This window comes from Lonchura striata, chromosome 8 (assembly GCF_046129695.1).
Source record: "Lonchura striata isolate bLonStr1 chromosome 8, bLonStr1.mat, whole genome shotgun sequence".
Classification (NCBI taxonomy): Eukaryota; Metazoa; Chordata; class Aves; order Passeriformes; family Estrildidae; genus Lonchura; species Lonchura striata.
Window position 1 is genome coordinate 27,593,299 of NC_134610.1, and position 15,843 is coordinate 27,609,141.

Consider the following 15,843-nt stretch of genomic DNA (forward strand, 5'->3'; position numbering starts at 1 on the left):
CCTACCTTAAAATGATCTCATGGTCAAGGCTAAAATTTATGAGTTCTGAAAATCTGGATACTCTGATGGTCACTAGTGCAGAGATTAAGTATAGATGACTGTGTGCTTTGAAAAGGAGTTTTTTATCCACTTACCAGCTTTTCTTAAAAATGACAACTGGCTAATTTTAAAAATAAAAAAAAAGGTTAATTGAAAATGACTTTTTCATACTTGTTGCAATCATTCCTTATGGGTATATATATGCATAAAACATTGGAGATACAACCACAGCATTCATGTTTATTAGATACTTTTTTATACTAACTCTGTATTGTAAATTAATAATATTTATCTTAAATGCTACGTTTTTCCTCTATGGTTACAACCACTATTAAACAGATTCCTTGTGGAATTATATCCCCAACTACTTCCTCCCAAGGTATTTTTAAACATTTTGCCTGAATGACGTGCATTATTTTAATTACAGCATATAATAATTATCTGGAAGGTATTGGTTACTATGTCAGTCCGAGGTGGCACTTAAGTCTTTTTATTCTCACAATTAACAGAATAATATTTGTTTCAAAGGTGGGCAGGGATATGAACCCCAGTTAAATCCTAGCAGACATGTCATTATTGTAGCTGGGAAAGCAAAGGAGCAGGTCCCTCCCTGGGTGAAAGCATTGGGAACAAACGGGTGGCTATATTTGTTTTGGCAGGCTGAAGCTGTTATGAGCCCGGAGTCCCAGCCAAAACCAAGTGAGCTTGGAGTTGACTTGAGCTGTTTCTCAAATGTTTTTGTGAACTCTCACTTTTTTTTTTTTTTTTAATTCCCCATGTTGTTTTAATTATATTTCTCAGTGCTGGGAACATCACACTAGATCTTCCGTGTTTCGGGATTATTTGTAAGATTTCTAATCAGCTAATAGCAATTGTTTAACAAAAAAATCTTCATTGGTTAGGGTAAAATCTGAGCTCAGATGTGTGATCACATAAGGGAAAATTCCACTGAGACTTGGAGGGGAATGAAGCCCCCTCCTTAATACTTTTGTCTAACATATGTCACTGTATTAAAAATAATTACTTTGGTTCCTTTGAGGGGAAGAAGGTTTTTTTTAAAACCTGGAATTCTATATTGAGTAGGCAAATAAACTCTTGAGATTGCTTTCATTGGAAAAGGATATTTTAAATGATACCTTTTACTTGAATGTTGGCCAGTTTAATTTGGATTATTGCTTCTGACAATTAACCTCGTGTTGAGCTGCACTTGTCTCATTAGCAATGTGGCGAGTGATGAACTTGGATCCATGAGGGCTCAGCTCTCACCTGGGAAACTCTCCCGCCAAGACCGTGCCACTGCTTATTAACCAAGTATTAACAATTTATTAACAAATCCACCTAAAAGCCCTCTCTGGAGGGCTGGGACTGGGGGATTAAACAAATATATTGGTAGTCTTATAAAATTATTAGAATGTTCTTGCCAAGAGAGAAAGTCAAACAGCAGAGGAAGCATGGACATAAGTGTTAAAAATACGTTTTGAGATAATTTGGTTTTGATGTTTTCCTTTTCAAACTTTTTGTAGTTTGAGGCAGATTTCCTCCTTCAAAATTTATTTGCTTTAAAAATAAGTTTTTGAATAAAAAGGGAATATAGTAAGAATATAGCTAAATAATTAAAGACTAAAATTCTTAAATTCTGTTTGAATGTAATGCTTCATCTGCCAGGAAATGATCAGTTGATTTGTTTTTCATTTAAGTAAAACCAGTTATGTAAGTTGTGGTTTTATGAACTGATTCTCTCTCTTTTTCTCCCCTGATTTATATCCACTAAAGTAAGATATTTGTTACTTCCACAATCTGCTGCTCTGCAGTATACAGGGAATATTCTGAAATAATGTCATCTTCTGGTGATGGTTTGGCAAAAAAAGATTGAAAATACTTTTGTGCAATAGGAATAATGACTACCAATTTTGTATAGCTTGAAAGTTTCTCACATAAATATTGTCAGAGAGTGACTACTAATGTCCATACCACAAGATGAAATAAAAATAATTTTCTGGTATTTCTTGGGGAAATAGCTGAAAAAGATTTGTTTGCTTTTCATTTTTTTTTCTTTTACTTTTCATGTACTTTATTTCTTAGTTATAACAACAAACTGTGTACTTGTCTCTAATTTTACGTATGTACATATCAAATGTATAGTGTCCAGAGTTAACACAGCTACACGTGTTTACGTGCTGAAGGGGGAAAAGTGTTAGTCCCTGAAGTAACTTGTTTTTTTTTTTTTTTTTTCTTTTAATGTTAAATCACTTTGTGTTACATTGTCTCAGCTCCCTACAGATACTTTACTAGTTCTACTGTGAAAATCAGTAAAGGAAGCAATATTTAAACTGATTGCTGTGTTTTCTCCCTTTACTGTGGCTATGCACATAATATTTGAATTCACTTAGAAGATACCACACCTGCTATTTAGAAATACTTATTCCATTGAATATCTAATAATGCATACGTGACAGCAGATCCAAAGAGAATAAAAGAGTTCTTGTGGCAGTAAAGTGGGTCATTTTAGTGGAAGAGTGCAATGTTTTCCTCTCCTTGGCTGCAGCGAGGGGGGTGTTGCAGCTGGCCAGTTGGCTGCACAGCCCATACGTGCACAGCGAAGAGAGCTAATGCGGAGGTGCGAATTGATGGCAGCCAGCACCACGCCTGCCTGCCTGCCGTGCTCCTTCCTCATCTACCTCTGCAGCTTCCCCTGCCCTGGCAACAGCACTGTGGTGTTTTCTGGGCTGCCCCGCTCTGTATGGGCTGAGCGAGCACCCTTGGGCATGGCTCTTGTGGAGCAGGCATCCCTGGCTCATGCCTCTTGTGGCACCTCTAGTGCTCTCTTCCTCTGTTTATAAATTTGAGTAAAATGCATGGGAAGAAGACGGAGAGAAAAGTTGTGACTCAAGCCAAACAGTGTAGCTCATTGCTTTGGGGGTAGGAGGGAGGGATATTTGGGGTTTGTGGTCTGGAGATTTATTCCTGTAGAGCTGGGAAGTGCTGGCCATCATTCAGAGAGCAGCGAGGCGTGAGTGGGAGGATGAAGGTGACAGTGATGTGGCCCTGGGTGGATGAGTGAGCAGGCACTGACCAGCAGAGTAGCTTGCCACGAGGGATTCTCAGACAGGGTTGTTTCATCTTATCCACTATGACAAATCTGAGGTCTATTTTAGCAGGAAAGAAAACCTCTTTGTTGATTTGCAAGCTCAAAATTGAATTTTTTTTTTTTTTGTACACAAGAAGGGCCTAAAATCTGTTAACAAGCTTGAGACCGTTTTCTGGCCAGGGGCAGTTGCTGGTGAAGAGTTCTGCTGTCTCACTGAGGCTGAGAAAGAGTGTGCATCGTTCTTGCCCATCAACCTGTCAAGCCTTCCTGTCTTTTGTGAGACACAGCACTGCAAATTCCCTTTCCTCTACTGGTAGAAAACTCCTCAGCCTTAATAATAGCATAATTTTTCAGTTCTGCCAAGATTGCTCAAAATACTTAATTACATTGGCTAATATTTTCTTTCAAGATAAAAATTACTCAAAAGCTGCTTCGGGTATGACATTCCTTTTGTTTATGTAGGGCTTATGGATGTACTCACCACAGTTAATGAAATATGAAGCTTTTTGTACACTACATACCTGGCTAAAAGATGGCTTAATTCCTTAAATGCCCCCATTTCATTTGTAAAGAGCTTGTTAGCTTAGCCTTAACACAGAGCATTTTGATTTCAAACTCTTACCTTACTTTAGACATCTCCAGATATGAGGCCACTGTATCTTCAGTTTACTTCTTTGAGCATGTGACAAAAAACATTTCATCTGAGAAGTAGGTAAAGCAGGTAACAAAGAGGCCACTGTTTTGGGCCTCCAGCAATAAAATTATTCCTGGTTATGAAGATTGGGTGGACCTTAATTTTCAATATGGCTTGCCTGGACAATCTCTTGAATTTCATCAGTGCAACATGTTTACTCTAGAGCAGTTTGCCTAGACTAAGCCATTTCTCACAAAATCGTATAGATTCATCTCTAATTTATCAATTTTGTTTAATATCTAATTTTATTCTCCTAGACTGCAATTTTAATGGTGTGGCTGTGATCTTTTCCATCTACACTGCAGTGATGACTGGTCACACTGTTTGGGACCCTTACTGCATGAGCTTTTCAAATGAGTTAATTTGTGATAAACTGTAAACTAGGGCCATCACCTGGGGAAAATGAGGGCTGTTTTAGTGCTGATAGGCTCCCCTGATTGGATTTTCATCCACCATGAACTCAGATGTGAAATGAAGAAAAGAAGGTTTGTTTTTTTTTTTTTTTTTGCTGATTAGAAGGAATTACTAATAGTTTTAAGCCTCAATTACGATAGTATTTTAGGCAGCTCAGATTTTTAGGATAATTCTTTAATTCCAAAGTTTTTTCTTACTCGGAAAGTCTTTATTTCTTTGGTGTGCACACCTGTATTAAGACCTTCAATATGAAACAATCAGTAACACTCCATGCCTCCAAATGAACAATAGGCTTTGGGGGAGTAAAATAGACTTCCATTAAGATGCAGATACCCACAGTGCAACCCACGTCCCACCACCTGAGTGAGTGCCAAGAGCAGAGAATAGATACTGGCTGTGGGAAGTGGTTGTGTCGGCAGGAACCAGATTGAGCCTTTTTCTCCAGGGTGACCTTTGAAATCAATCAGATTGTGAAAATGATAAACTTCCCAAAGCTGCCTTGGTGTGTTGGGCTAGTAATGCTCCGTCAGTGCTGGAAGTCTGCTCTTGTTCCCTGTGCCAGTAAGGAGAAGAGAATATATCTGGGTTATATGAGGGCTGCTCTGCCTATTCTTTGAGAAGATGTATGCAGTGTCTTCATCTTCCTACGTAAGACTTTGTGAAGTAGTTGTTTATCTTTTTTTCTCCTATAGCATGATACTATTAGTTGAAATCCCTAGTCAGATACTCTGTATTTGTGGTACAGAAGAGAATGCTGGCAGCAGTATAGGTTGTGCCTTATGGTGAAATGGTATCTCTGGTAGATTCCAGGGATTTTCCAGTGTTGGTGCCATGTTCTGAATAAATCATAATCTCACTGTATCTTTCTTTAATTATATTCCCCCAAACTGGGAATGGGCTTCCAGATTCCTTTTCTGCTTTCACACATAGAAGCTGTGCATATGTGGGCCTAAGACACCTGGGGCTTTGAGAGATGATTAGAAATGACAGTCTTCCCTCCCTTTTCTCTTGAAATATCACCCTGCAGCATTTTTTATCTCTTTGATTTGAGCATGAGATAGAGTTTAGGAAAGAGAAAGAAGTGGTGAGAGGAAGTACCATCTCACAAGGGTGTTCACAGTGCCACCAGTGCTTGAGGCTTGGAGAGTCTGTCCATTGGAAACACTGGTTTTAGCTGGGATAGAGTTACTTTTCTTCACAGCAGCTCCACAATTTCTATATGTGGTGATTACGTGACAATCTTAGCTGCCACTAAAGAAGTGGGGAATGGAAATGTTTCTGAGCATGATGTGTGTGTGCTGCAAACGTCCAGATCCAAAATGTGAATAACTCTTTCCAGTCTCTACCATGTACACAGAAATTTATCATTTAAGTTAAAAAAATAGTTATTTTTGTCTTTCTATTTTTTGGTCTCTTCTTCACAAAATGACTAACGTGAAGTTAAAATGCTAACAGCATCCAGAAAGGATCTGTTGGCTTTGTAAGAAAATAGGTTCAGTTCTAGGAAGATGTGGGCTAAGAAAACAAATCTAGGTTCATCTCACCATTAATGTGGGCTCATCAACGGCACGAGGGAAAACTGTTTTTTCTGAGTCTGGTAACAGTTCCTGCTTGCTCTGAGTCATCTCCTCTAGTGGTGAACTAGTCTTTTTTTTTCTGCTTTTGTTTTCTGTTGATAGGAAATGTAGCATAGTTCAGTAACCAGCAAAGCTTTATTTAGATTTGTCAGAAATGCAGAATATTTTGCTCTTCCTGGGAATAGAAGGGCGAGATGTGGAACTTGAGATCAGAATATCAACTGAAATAAGTGTCAATAAAGGAAAAATTCTTATTTAATTTAATCAAATTCACCTGAATTTGCAGTGCTGTGCAAATTAAGAACTAAGATTATTAAAATGCCTTTTGAAAAGAAATATTACAGCCTTAAAGATACTATTCTGTCTCTCTAGTTGATCAATCTGTAAGGCAAGGGTGAAGTTTAGTCCCTTACCTTTTCTCTGTTTGTACTATGAGTGAGACCTGAGCCTGAGTATCAACAAATGATTTTAGGTCTCTTGCCTGTTCTTAAATATACATGTGCATGCAGATTTTCATGGATACTTCTGCATCCATAAAAAAATTTAATATATAAATGCTAAAATACAAGTGTTACCTCCCTTGTTAATTGCTTTGTGGTGGAATTAGCTCTTAACTGAATGTCATTAGAGATACTGGCATCAAGCTTGAGGATATTTTTTGATCCTGTATGGATCTGGCTATACTCTTACAGTAGGCAGCTACCAAGAGCAGAGGGCTTCAAAGTTAAATGGCAAAAATTGCAGCAGCTGTGTCTTCACTTAATGCATTCATATTGAATTAGTGGAAGCAGTCATTTGAGATTATCAGTAAAGTCCTCAATCCCTCTATTTCCTCAGCAATACTTGCTTTTCTGTCCTGATAGTTAGATGCTGTCCTACTAGTTTTTCAGTTGTGTTGTTTTTTTTTCTCATGGAAGTCAAGAACTGAATGTCTGGTGGGAGGAAAGAAAAGACAGAAGGCAAACCAAAAGTAGTAATTTAGTGAAAAAAACCCATTCTGCTAGTCTTTATACAGTGTAAGGAAAACCCCAAGACACAAATCTTAGACTAAAGAGATTAAGCTGTTAAACTACATAGGCCAGAATATGAAACTGCATTAGTTTAGGGGTTTGTTTGTGCAGCACAGCATGCTGTATGCCTTTATTTTTTGTTGGACTTGAGACCCATGAATTTTCAAATCTATTTGTAGTTGACTCAACACAAAGATAGCTGGCTACTGTATGTTTGCAGTCTGAGCCAGACTTTCTGTGTTCTCTGTAGCTGTTGGTGTGAGTGGGCAGGATATTCAGATTCATATAAGGCCAGACAATGTCTGTAGGCTTAATTCTAAGCCTAAGCTATTTATTTATTTAAGTCTATTAAATTTAAGTCTATTTATTTATTTATTTATTTAAGTCTAAGCTTATTATCCTCTACAATGTACTGTTAGCAATGCTCTTTTATAACGTTTAAAAAGTGTTTTATGTATTTGGCTGCAATGCCATGTTATTGTGCTGTTTCTTCTGCTCAGTAGACTGACTTTCCATGTGAAGCTTATAGGCAAGCGTTGAAGCTGGGTGAATTGAGGGAGTTTGGGGCATTGGCATCCTTTTAAAAACAGATGCAGGGTTTTCCCCAAAGAGGGAGAATGTCTTCTACCTCTCCCCTTCTCCATTGGGAAATACCCTTTAAAATTCAAGAAAGGCTTCAGGGAGGTAAGGACCAAAGGCTGTCTGCCCAGATTCCCTATTTTTGCTGAACGTGTCATGAGGCAGATTGTGTTGGTGGCAATGGGCTGGCAGAAAGCTGACAAAAATGTTGGACAGCAAATGTTTGTGTTAAGCTCTGGTCCTTTTACTCATGTGCAGCCCTTTATAGGTGGTGAGGTGGCAATATGGTCACCGGGTCCAGAATTTGTGGCCAGATGATCCCAGCACTCTTTATGGCTGTTCAGGAACATGTGCAGTGGAGAAAAGCACCACCTGTTGAGTAGCCTTGCATTCATGTTTCTTAGCAACTGAGGCAACTGCACTAAGGCCCCACTTCTCAGTCTATAAGGCTGAGCTGGGAGCCCATTGCAGCTCCCCATTGCCTCTATCTGCTTATGTTGGCTCTCTGGGAGGCCCTAAATTAGAGACAGGTCCTGGTGCCATGTTGGGATGGCAGAGTACATTTTGTCAAGGACCCTGGCACTCAAGGAGAGACAGCTGATGCCCCAAGCAAGGGGGACAGCTGTGATTTTAAGATGGCAAAGCAAACCTCTACTCATGGCAGCAGCTAAGAAGCTCTTTGATCAAGAAATAAGCTGAGTTGTGATGCTTTGGATTTCAGTGCCTGGATTTCAGCAGGCACTGCTCCCTGGGAGGAGGCACAGCCTGTGTTCCTGGTGTCCCAGGGCTAAGCTGGGAATGATCTTTCCATAAGAGCACAGATTGCCCAAAAAGCAGTAATTTAATGCAGAACTAGGTGGAGTGCCCCCATAATGCTTTTGGGCATTATGTGGGGATGATGTTAGTGGCATACAGTAGGTGTACAGTCCTATGGGCATTGGGTCTATTGAATAATACCAGTGAGACAGCCCTGGTGTGAGGGTGCCTCTCAGGAAGGAGGGTAAAGCTGAACTCCAGACTGGTAGGGTTATGAAAGACACCTGGATGCAGTAGCCTTTCTGTCATGAGTTGTCATAATTTGAAAGACATTGTATATTCTGCCATGGAAATTATATTTAGAGGAGTGGTTCTCTGTCTCAGATGAGAGAAGTAGACTTCTCTCTCTTTATGCATATTCTTGCTGTCCAAGGCAACTGCACACTTAACCCAAAAATGACAGAAGACAAAAATTATGCAGGACTGAATGTGGTTTTCCTCAGTGAAGGTGATAGTTTTATAAGTAATACAGGAAATGTAAAAAATACTTCAGAATCAGAGAATATTCTGAGTTGGAAGAGACCCACAAGGATCATTGAATCTGCTCTGGAAACTTAAGTGAATGGTGCATTGTCTTGTTTTTTTAATAGTGCTTCCTTTACTTCCTTGCCCTTCTATTTATTTGTGGTATTCCTGTTCTATCATATAACAGTTTTAAAAATAATCCCCTGAAGTAAATAACATCAAGGTTTTTTTTTTCCTGTTTCCTCACCAATTATTTTTTCAACTGTTTTTTCAAACTGAATAGAGGTTGGAAAATTAAATAAAGACTTCCAAAATAACAAGCTCCAGAAAATTTTATTTAATTTGTGGGTTCATTCTGTTCACTGTTTCTCTCCCCCCACTTAATTTTTTTCTTTTTTTAAGAAGATCTTTATTAATTTAGTCTAGTAACTTAGTGCCTATGTTAAATTAATCTAATAAAAGTCAGGGTCCTCACATAACGTTTCCCAAATGTGAAGCAGCATCTATTACATGAGGCACAATCTTTTTACTGTAAAATGTAAACCCGATATGTGGAATTACAAGCCATTAAACTGTTTAGTGTATGTTATTTAAGTCAAATACTTCAATACACTCATGCTGGAGGAAAAGAAGGGGCAATGCTAGCATTCAAAAAAATAAAAACACAAAACCAAACTTCATGTATCAAAATGATTTTCATCTATGGAAGTACTCTGAAGTTTGGCATTAACCCTTGTAACACTAACAGTCTTTCTATTGATAGTTACATCCATAATTCCATAAGATTTTTAATATATTATATAAATATCATATGTAATCATGCAATTGCATAGTCTATATTAAAGTCAGTGTACTAATACAGATGTGCAAGCCAGAAAGTGCTTAAATTGACTGGCTCATAGACGTGTTGTTTTGTGCTCTAAACCATCACTGGTATGCAGAGTTTGAGAGCATTTTTAAACAGCAAGAGCAAAGACTTCCAGCAGCAGTTCAAGGGGCTTTGTGCTTCCAGAGCTTTGTGTGGCTTGGCTGTGTTTTCCCCTTGGGTGAAGGTCACCCTTTTGTGCAGAGCCCTGAAGTTGCACAAGTCTCATGAGCTGGGGTGGAGCATTCGTCATTCAGGGATTGTGGGTGTTCCTGTTGATTTGTGGATGTGTACATCACAGTGTAATCGCATAGTTTATTCCTGTTCTCTCACTGAATTATTTATTATGGACTGAAATGAGGAAGGAGGGGGATTCTTTTGTATTGGCATAAGCATAGGATTATGTTCATTGTGTGCTTTCAATCACTACATCACCAATATGTCAGTTGGCGGAATACAGTCTACCTCACATGTCAGGATATTGTAAAGTTAAATTAATTAATGTTTTTAAAGTGCATTGAGGCTCTCTGATGAAAAATGCTTTAGAACTATGGGGGGGAGTATTCTGCTGATAATTTTTTCTCATCTATTACCACAATGTGTCATTGATTGAAATTCAATAGAATAATATAGGTACCCTTATAACAATGGGCAAAGGCAGTATAGTATTTTCTTAGATTTTCCAAAAAGCTAGAAAAAACGGCTCAGTAATGTAATACAAAAATTAATATAATCAGTTTATTTTCTGGTCATTTTTCCCACTGCTTTTTCATCCTTTCTGCCTGAAAAGTCGTTCACTTTGCTGGATTAACAGTAATAACTACAAATTATAGCTTTAAGTTAGAGTATGATGATATACTACAGCCAGTGTAGAGGTAAGAAACACAGGTTGTTATGTACTGCAGGGTAGTGATTTTCTCCAAGCTGATTTATGAATAAATAATTCTTTGTACTTATTACATGGGACAGGCAGTTTTCAATTTCTGTAACAAAATACAGCTCAACAAAGGATAATTTCATGACAAAGCATAGGAACAAGCTGCCTTTGAAGGGGACAGTTGCAGTCACTGTCACAGGAGCTTATCCATCTTGGAGAGAGGTCCTGTGATAGTGGCTGATAGAGAAATGGCTTGGTGGTCCCAGTAGTGGGGCTTTTACTGGGTATCTCTTTGAGGTCTTTAATTTGGATGTGTAAAAGAAATCAGAAGTGCTCGGGTGTTAATGCTAACCTGCAATTTCTCCTGAGTGTCTGTTGTTTTGATATGAGCTGCTCTTAAAAAGCACAGTGTTCACTCAAAACTACTTGATTGAATTCACAAGTCAGCAGCAGATGTTGGCTGTGTTCTTAAACAGCCGAGTGTTTTCAGTCCACAATCCTCATGCTGTGGTCCTGGGATGCAAGGAAATGAATTCTAGGACACATGACTACCTTTTGACCCTGGCAGATTAGCATGTAAAATAAATTACATTAGTGCTGCATATGCATTCACATTAATACTATGACTATCCATTTAAGATGTAATTCAGGTATGCTCATCATTTGTGAAGGTGAAATCAAGAGTATATCCATGGTGGGAGCAGGGGATGGTTTGAAGGGAGCCAGTGACAGGGTGAAGAATTTTCTGCTCCTATTTGCTCTGTTTAGCCACAGAAAGGAATTTGGAAAATGCCCCATTTGAAGAGTTTAATTTTACAGCAGTGATGTATTGGAAGGTACCCGAGATGCTCCAGTAATTGTTATGGGGCTATCCAGATTCAAAGTTACCTGTGCAGGTGAGTGGGAGGTGCAGGACCTGGTTTTCATTCCATTTATGACTGTTCCATAGTCATAGCTACACTATGATAGGTATGTTCTAAAGCCCAGATGTGGCATTCTTAGGATGAGTGTGCCGTGTGGCTATCTTTCCATTTGCAATGACAAATGAGGTTTCCAGTCTATAGAGATAAATAATTTTCATGGAACAGTGTGTACTACATAATACTATAAAGGGTTGGCCAGCTTAGCTGTGTTTTTCTAGAAAGCAGCTTTCTGCCTTTTGTCATTTTATGCTCTGATCAAAGTAGTTATTCTGGAAGTCTGCTTTAGCCCCAGCCTTGTATCCATCCAGTTCACATCTCAATAGGATGGCATCCTAGGAATAATCCCGGTGCTTTAGGTGCATAATTTTTCAAGTGATAAAATAAAGCTCATGAGGATCCTGTGATGAGTTCTGCTGGATATAGAATGGGTCAGCTGTGATGTAGCAGGGCAATAGTGTAGTTCAGTGTAGTGTTCTGCTCTCACTTGTGTAGTTATCACTTTCTTCTCCAAAGGAGCTGCTTTTTGAATGAAGCTCAATTGGAAACATGCTGGCAGGATGACACATCATTGGCCTGAGTGGAGTGACAGCAATAAATTCAGTGGTTCTTATGCCAAACCTGACACTCGAGCTCACAGAAGTTTGCCTCTGGTGTCTTCTGCCATTCTTGTGGGTAAAGAGAGTTACACACATTTTACACAAAGTTACTCCATCTTTTTTCCCTATCTGCATTTCGATGAAGCTGAGACTTAAAGTTAATAAAAGACCTGACTACAGAAGTACTTGCCATTCAAGAACCAGCAGCCAGTGTGGATAGAGAATCTCATCTAAAATAGTCTTTAAAAACAAATCTTTTGAGAAAGCTGGTGCCTTTATTGTCTTTAATTGCCAAACTGGCCTGGACTGCATTCAGTAATTTCTTGGTGAGTTGAGAGCTGTTCTAGTGTATGGATGTTTCTTGAGTGTGTGCAAGCATTGAAATCTGTTAACTCTCCCTTCAAAAAACTTTCGCAGGAAAAAAGATCCAATAGATACAGGAAAGTGAACCAGATTTGTTAACAGAACAGTTTTGGGAACTCAAGGAAGACATATTTTTGTATTTCCTGAACTTTCTGATCTATTATGCATTATCCACACATAATTTTGAGAAGGTCTGGAGCTGACAGAGAAGTGATATTCCCAGAGAAGAAGTATATTCATTAATAACACAGTGACCTTCCTCATTCCTGTCCCCCATCCCAAGTCTCAGTTGTGGTAGGATAAAAGCTCAGCCAGACCAGTTAAAGTGATTTCTCTAAAGGCCTGAGCTGTACCATTTGAAGGCAATGAGAGGAACAATAAAAAATGTGTAAGTGACCACTTGCTGCCAGGCTGTTTTCATCTCAGCGTTGCTGTTATGCTAGAAACACCCAATCTGGATAAGAAGGGACCTTTTTAGGGGGAAAATTTTGGCCTGCTCAGTTTTCACTGAGTAGTGATTCAGAGATGTCTTAGTATGGAGAGAAGACATTTGCTCAAGAAGCTGGCATCATCTTCCCAAACATAGCCCAAGAGTCACCTTAAGTACAGTGTTGGTGCCATGAAATAAACACCTGTGAAGTCTGCTGAGGAGCTGAATGGAAACCATGGCTTCTGGCTATCGTTTGGACCAGCTTAATGTGCTCTGGAAAAAAATATTTCACACGTCATATCACACCGGCTGAAAAAATAGCGTGCATCAGCAGTGCTGTAACACAGAGTAAAGGACTCTCAGCAGGTGTTAATGTGCAGAGGCACTGAGCATTATGGTAACACCTGTGTTTGTTTAAATCCAGCCAAAACAATTTCCTCTCCAGTTTTAGAGGAGGATTTAAAAAAAAAAAAATTCCCTAACTTCCAGTAGTAGCAGACATTCCTGTAAAAGAATTTGCATAGTATTTCCTATGGTGTTCTCTGTCTGCACTGAATTTTTTTTCTTTAAACCCTTTCAGTCTGGGGACACCTTTAGTAACTTCAGTGCTTCCCAACCATCTCTTTGTCCTTTGCCAGCATTGCCAGGCCCAAGCAGTTGCAGATGGTGTGCTCTCTGAGTGCTTTCCTTAATTGAATGAAAAATAAAGCCTCTTGTAAAATATTACCAATTTAGATGTGACTTATGGGGCACATATGATGCTTATTTTTTCAATTACATGAAAACTTGGCGAGGTTAAACATAGGAAGCCAAGTGTTCTGTGAAGCCAGTATAGATTTCTGGATTTTTAGGTGATTTTGCTTTAAATTATTATACAGCAGGAGGAGGTGAAGAAGTCAGCAGCTAAACTGTGTTTTTCCAGCATGTATTTTACTCAGTGGACCCTTGATGCTCATTTCATGACTAATATATGCTGTACTATATGCATTTCTTGTTGTCACCAGAGATAACATTAAGTAAACTATCCCCTTAAGAAAAACAGCTTTTCTTGGCAAGTGGAATATGACTCAAGGAGCCAGCACTGGAGACATACGGTGCTGTGAATGAGTGCTGTGTGTTACTCTACTGGATCTGAGTCCAGGCACTATTTATACTGCAGCATATTCAGCACCAGATTGTTAAATCTTAATACTGAAACAGTGCATCATTGAAATGTTTTTGTTCTGTTTATGTCCCATTTTCAAGCATTGGATATCAAGCAACACTTACTAACTTTTTGTTTCGTTTGGACAATATCTCTCTATGCTAAAAGCTTTCTAATCTGCTGTTGAAGTATTAGCCTGCCTGTACCAGTATGTTACTGTGAAACTTTGTGCCACTGAGGATGAACTAGGTCACTTTCAGCTTTTTTCAGTGTGTGGTGACAGAATGCCTTGCAAAGCAGTACGTTGGTGGTAAATGCAAAGATTTAAGTGCTACAGAAAAGGAGTAGTACTAAAATTATTTCCTCTTCAATCTGTGTAGGAATGGGGAAAAATCCTCTTTAGCAGGTACTTCATGGGCTCCTTGTATTCTGTTATTGTCGCTTTGATAAGTTTTGTTTCACTGTTTCAGTGTGGTATTTATCCTATGATCATTTTAGGGGGATCAGGATAAAAGGTTTTTGTCATTTACTGCAGTTCAATTAGTTCCAGAGCTAGTGAATTGCTAGGAGTAGAAAGTGAGAAGGAGACAGTTGAAGTTTCTTGGCATCACAACATCCTTCCAGATACCCAAGAGGAGTTCTTGGCATGTCTGTTATCTCAGAAGAAGTAGTCTTCTCATGTATTTAGTGTATTATTTTTTTTTTTCTGGCAGTTGAATTTATGGATGTCTTTTCAAAGACCACATAGTATATAAAGAAACCTCAGAAGGCATCAGTTTGAATGGAGAATGGTGTCTTGTAGGGCTGAGCTGAGGAGAGTTAAGTGAGCGGAACAGTGGGGCAATAGGAACACAATGCAGAAGGGAATAAAAGCAGCAGTGGCGATAGTGCAGAACAAGACTGAACTGCTTTGCTGTCATGTAAGATGGCACTGTGGCTTTCTTTGTTTGGTGTCTTCCTGGAAGTCATTCCTGGGATTAGTCATTGTTTTTGGTGTGGGTGGGCCCTCTGTAATTGTCTACACAGAAATAATACCTCTACACCAAATGGTTTACCATCCAAGTTTACAGTCTTTGTGAGAAGCTCATACAGAAGAGGTGATGATCTCTATTAAAGAATGAACAGAAGTAGAAATAGAACATACAGCATTCTCCCCCGCCTCCAAAAAGCTATTTTGGATCTGCGGTCAGCAGCTTGCAGTTGTTTGTTTTTGTTTTGTTTTTTTTCTTTCCCCCACAAAGAAAAGCAGCCATCTGCATAGTGCAACTTGTATCTGGGCATGAACTTGTCCTGCTTGGTGGGTTTCCAGTGGCATCAATCCACACTGGGAATTGTACCATGTTTAGATGGTAACAGTTCTGAAACCCCACACATAGGAATTTTCCTGTTCAAGTCAAAAGTAATGCATTTATTTACTGAAAAGCTTTTGTAGACTGCAAAATCGGGACTAGAAAGCACTTAAAGCTTATTCTGACTTAAAGAATTAGGTTTTAGAGCTATGATCAAAGATGTGAAGGAAGCGTCCTGTGTTTCCTTGCAGTAATTTAAGAGTCAGGAACATGTCAGCAACTGTCTGATTAAAATTTTGAATCTGTTCCTGCTCTTCTCCACTGTTTCCTCAGGAGTCAGTAGAGAACAGGTCTTTCTGGGCAGGACTGCAATAAACCTCAAGGCAGATCTTGGATCTTGGAACAATCAACCTTGCTGAAGGGTTTAATAAATGGCTGATAAAATATAAAGTATGGATTTTTGTTTTCTTTTCAGGAATAATCAAGCTTGGGAGGTGGAATCCCCTCCCTCTCAGTTATGTGACTGATGCACCAGATGCGACAGTAGCCGACATGCTACAAGATGTCTATCATGTTGTGACATTGAAAATCCAATTACAAAGGTGGGTGTTTCTGAACATCTGTCCTTCCCTATTCTCTGAGCTGCTCTGTTGGTTACAGCATTACTACAGAGA

The 15,843-nt window shown here is 39.0% G+C and overlaps 1 protein-coding gene across 3 annotated transcripts in view; it reads left to right on the forward strand.

Moving 5' to 3' along the window:
* Window positions 1–15,843, forward strand: part of SATB2 (SATB homeobox 2) — a 137,849-nt gene that overhangs the window by 49,260 nt on the left and 72,746 nt on the right. For all 3 annotated transcript variants that reach the window (XM_021555445.3, XM_021555443.2, XM_021555447.2), the window contains one exon: window positions 15,645–15,771. In XM_021555445.3, coding sequence (XP_021411120.1) covers window positions 15,645–15,771 — 127 coding nt within the window. The remainder of the gene's footprint in view (window positions 1–15,644; window positions 15,772–15,843) is intronic.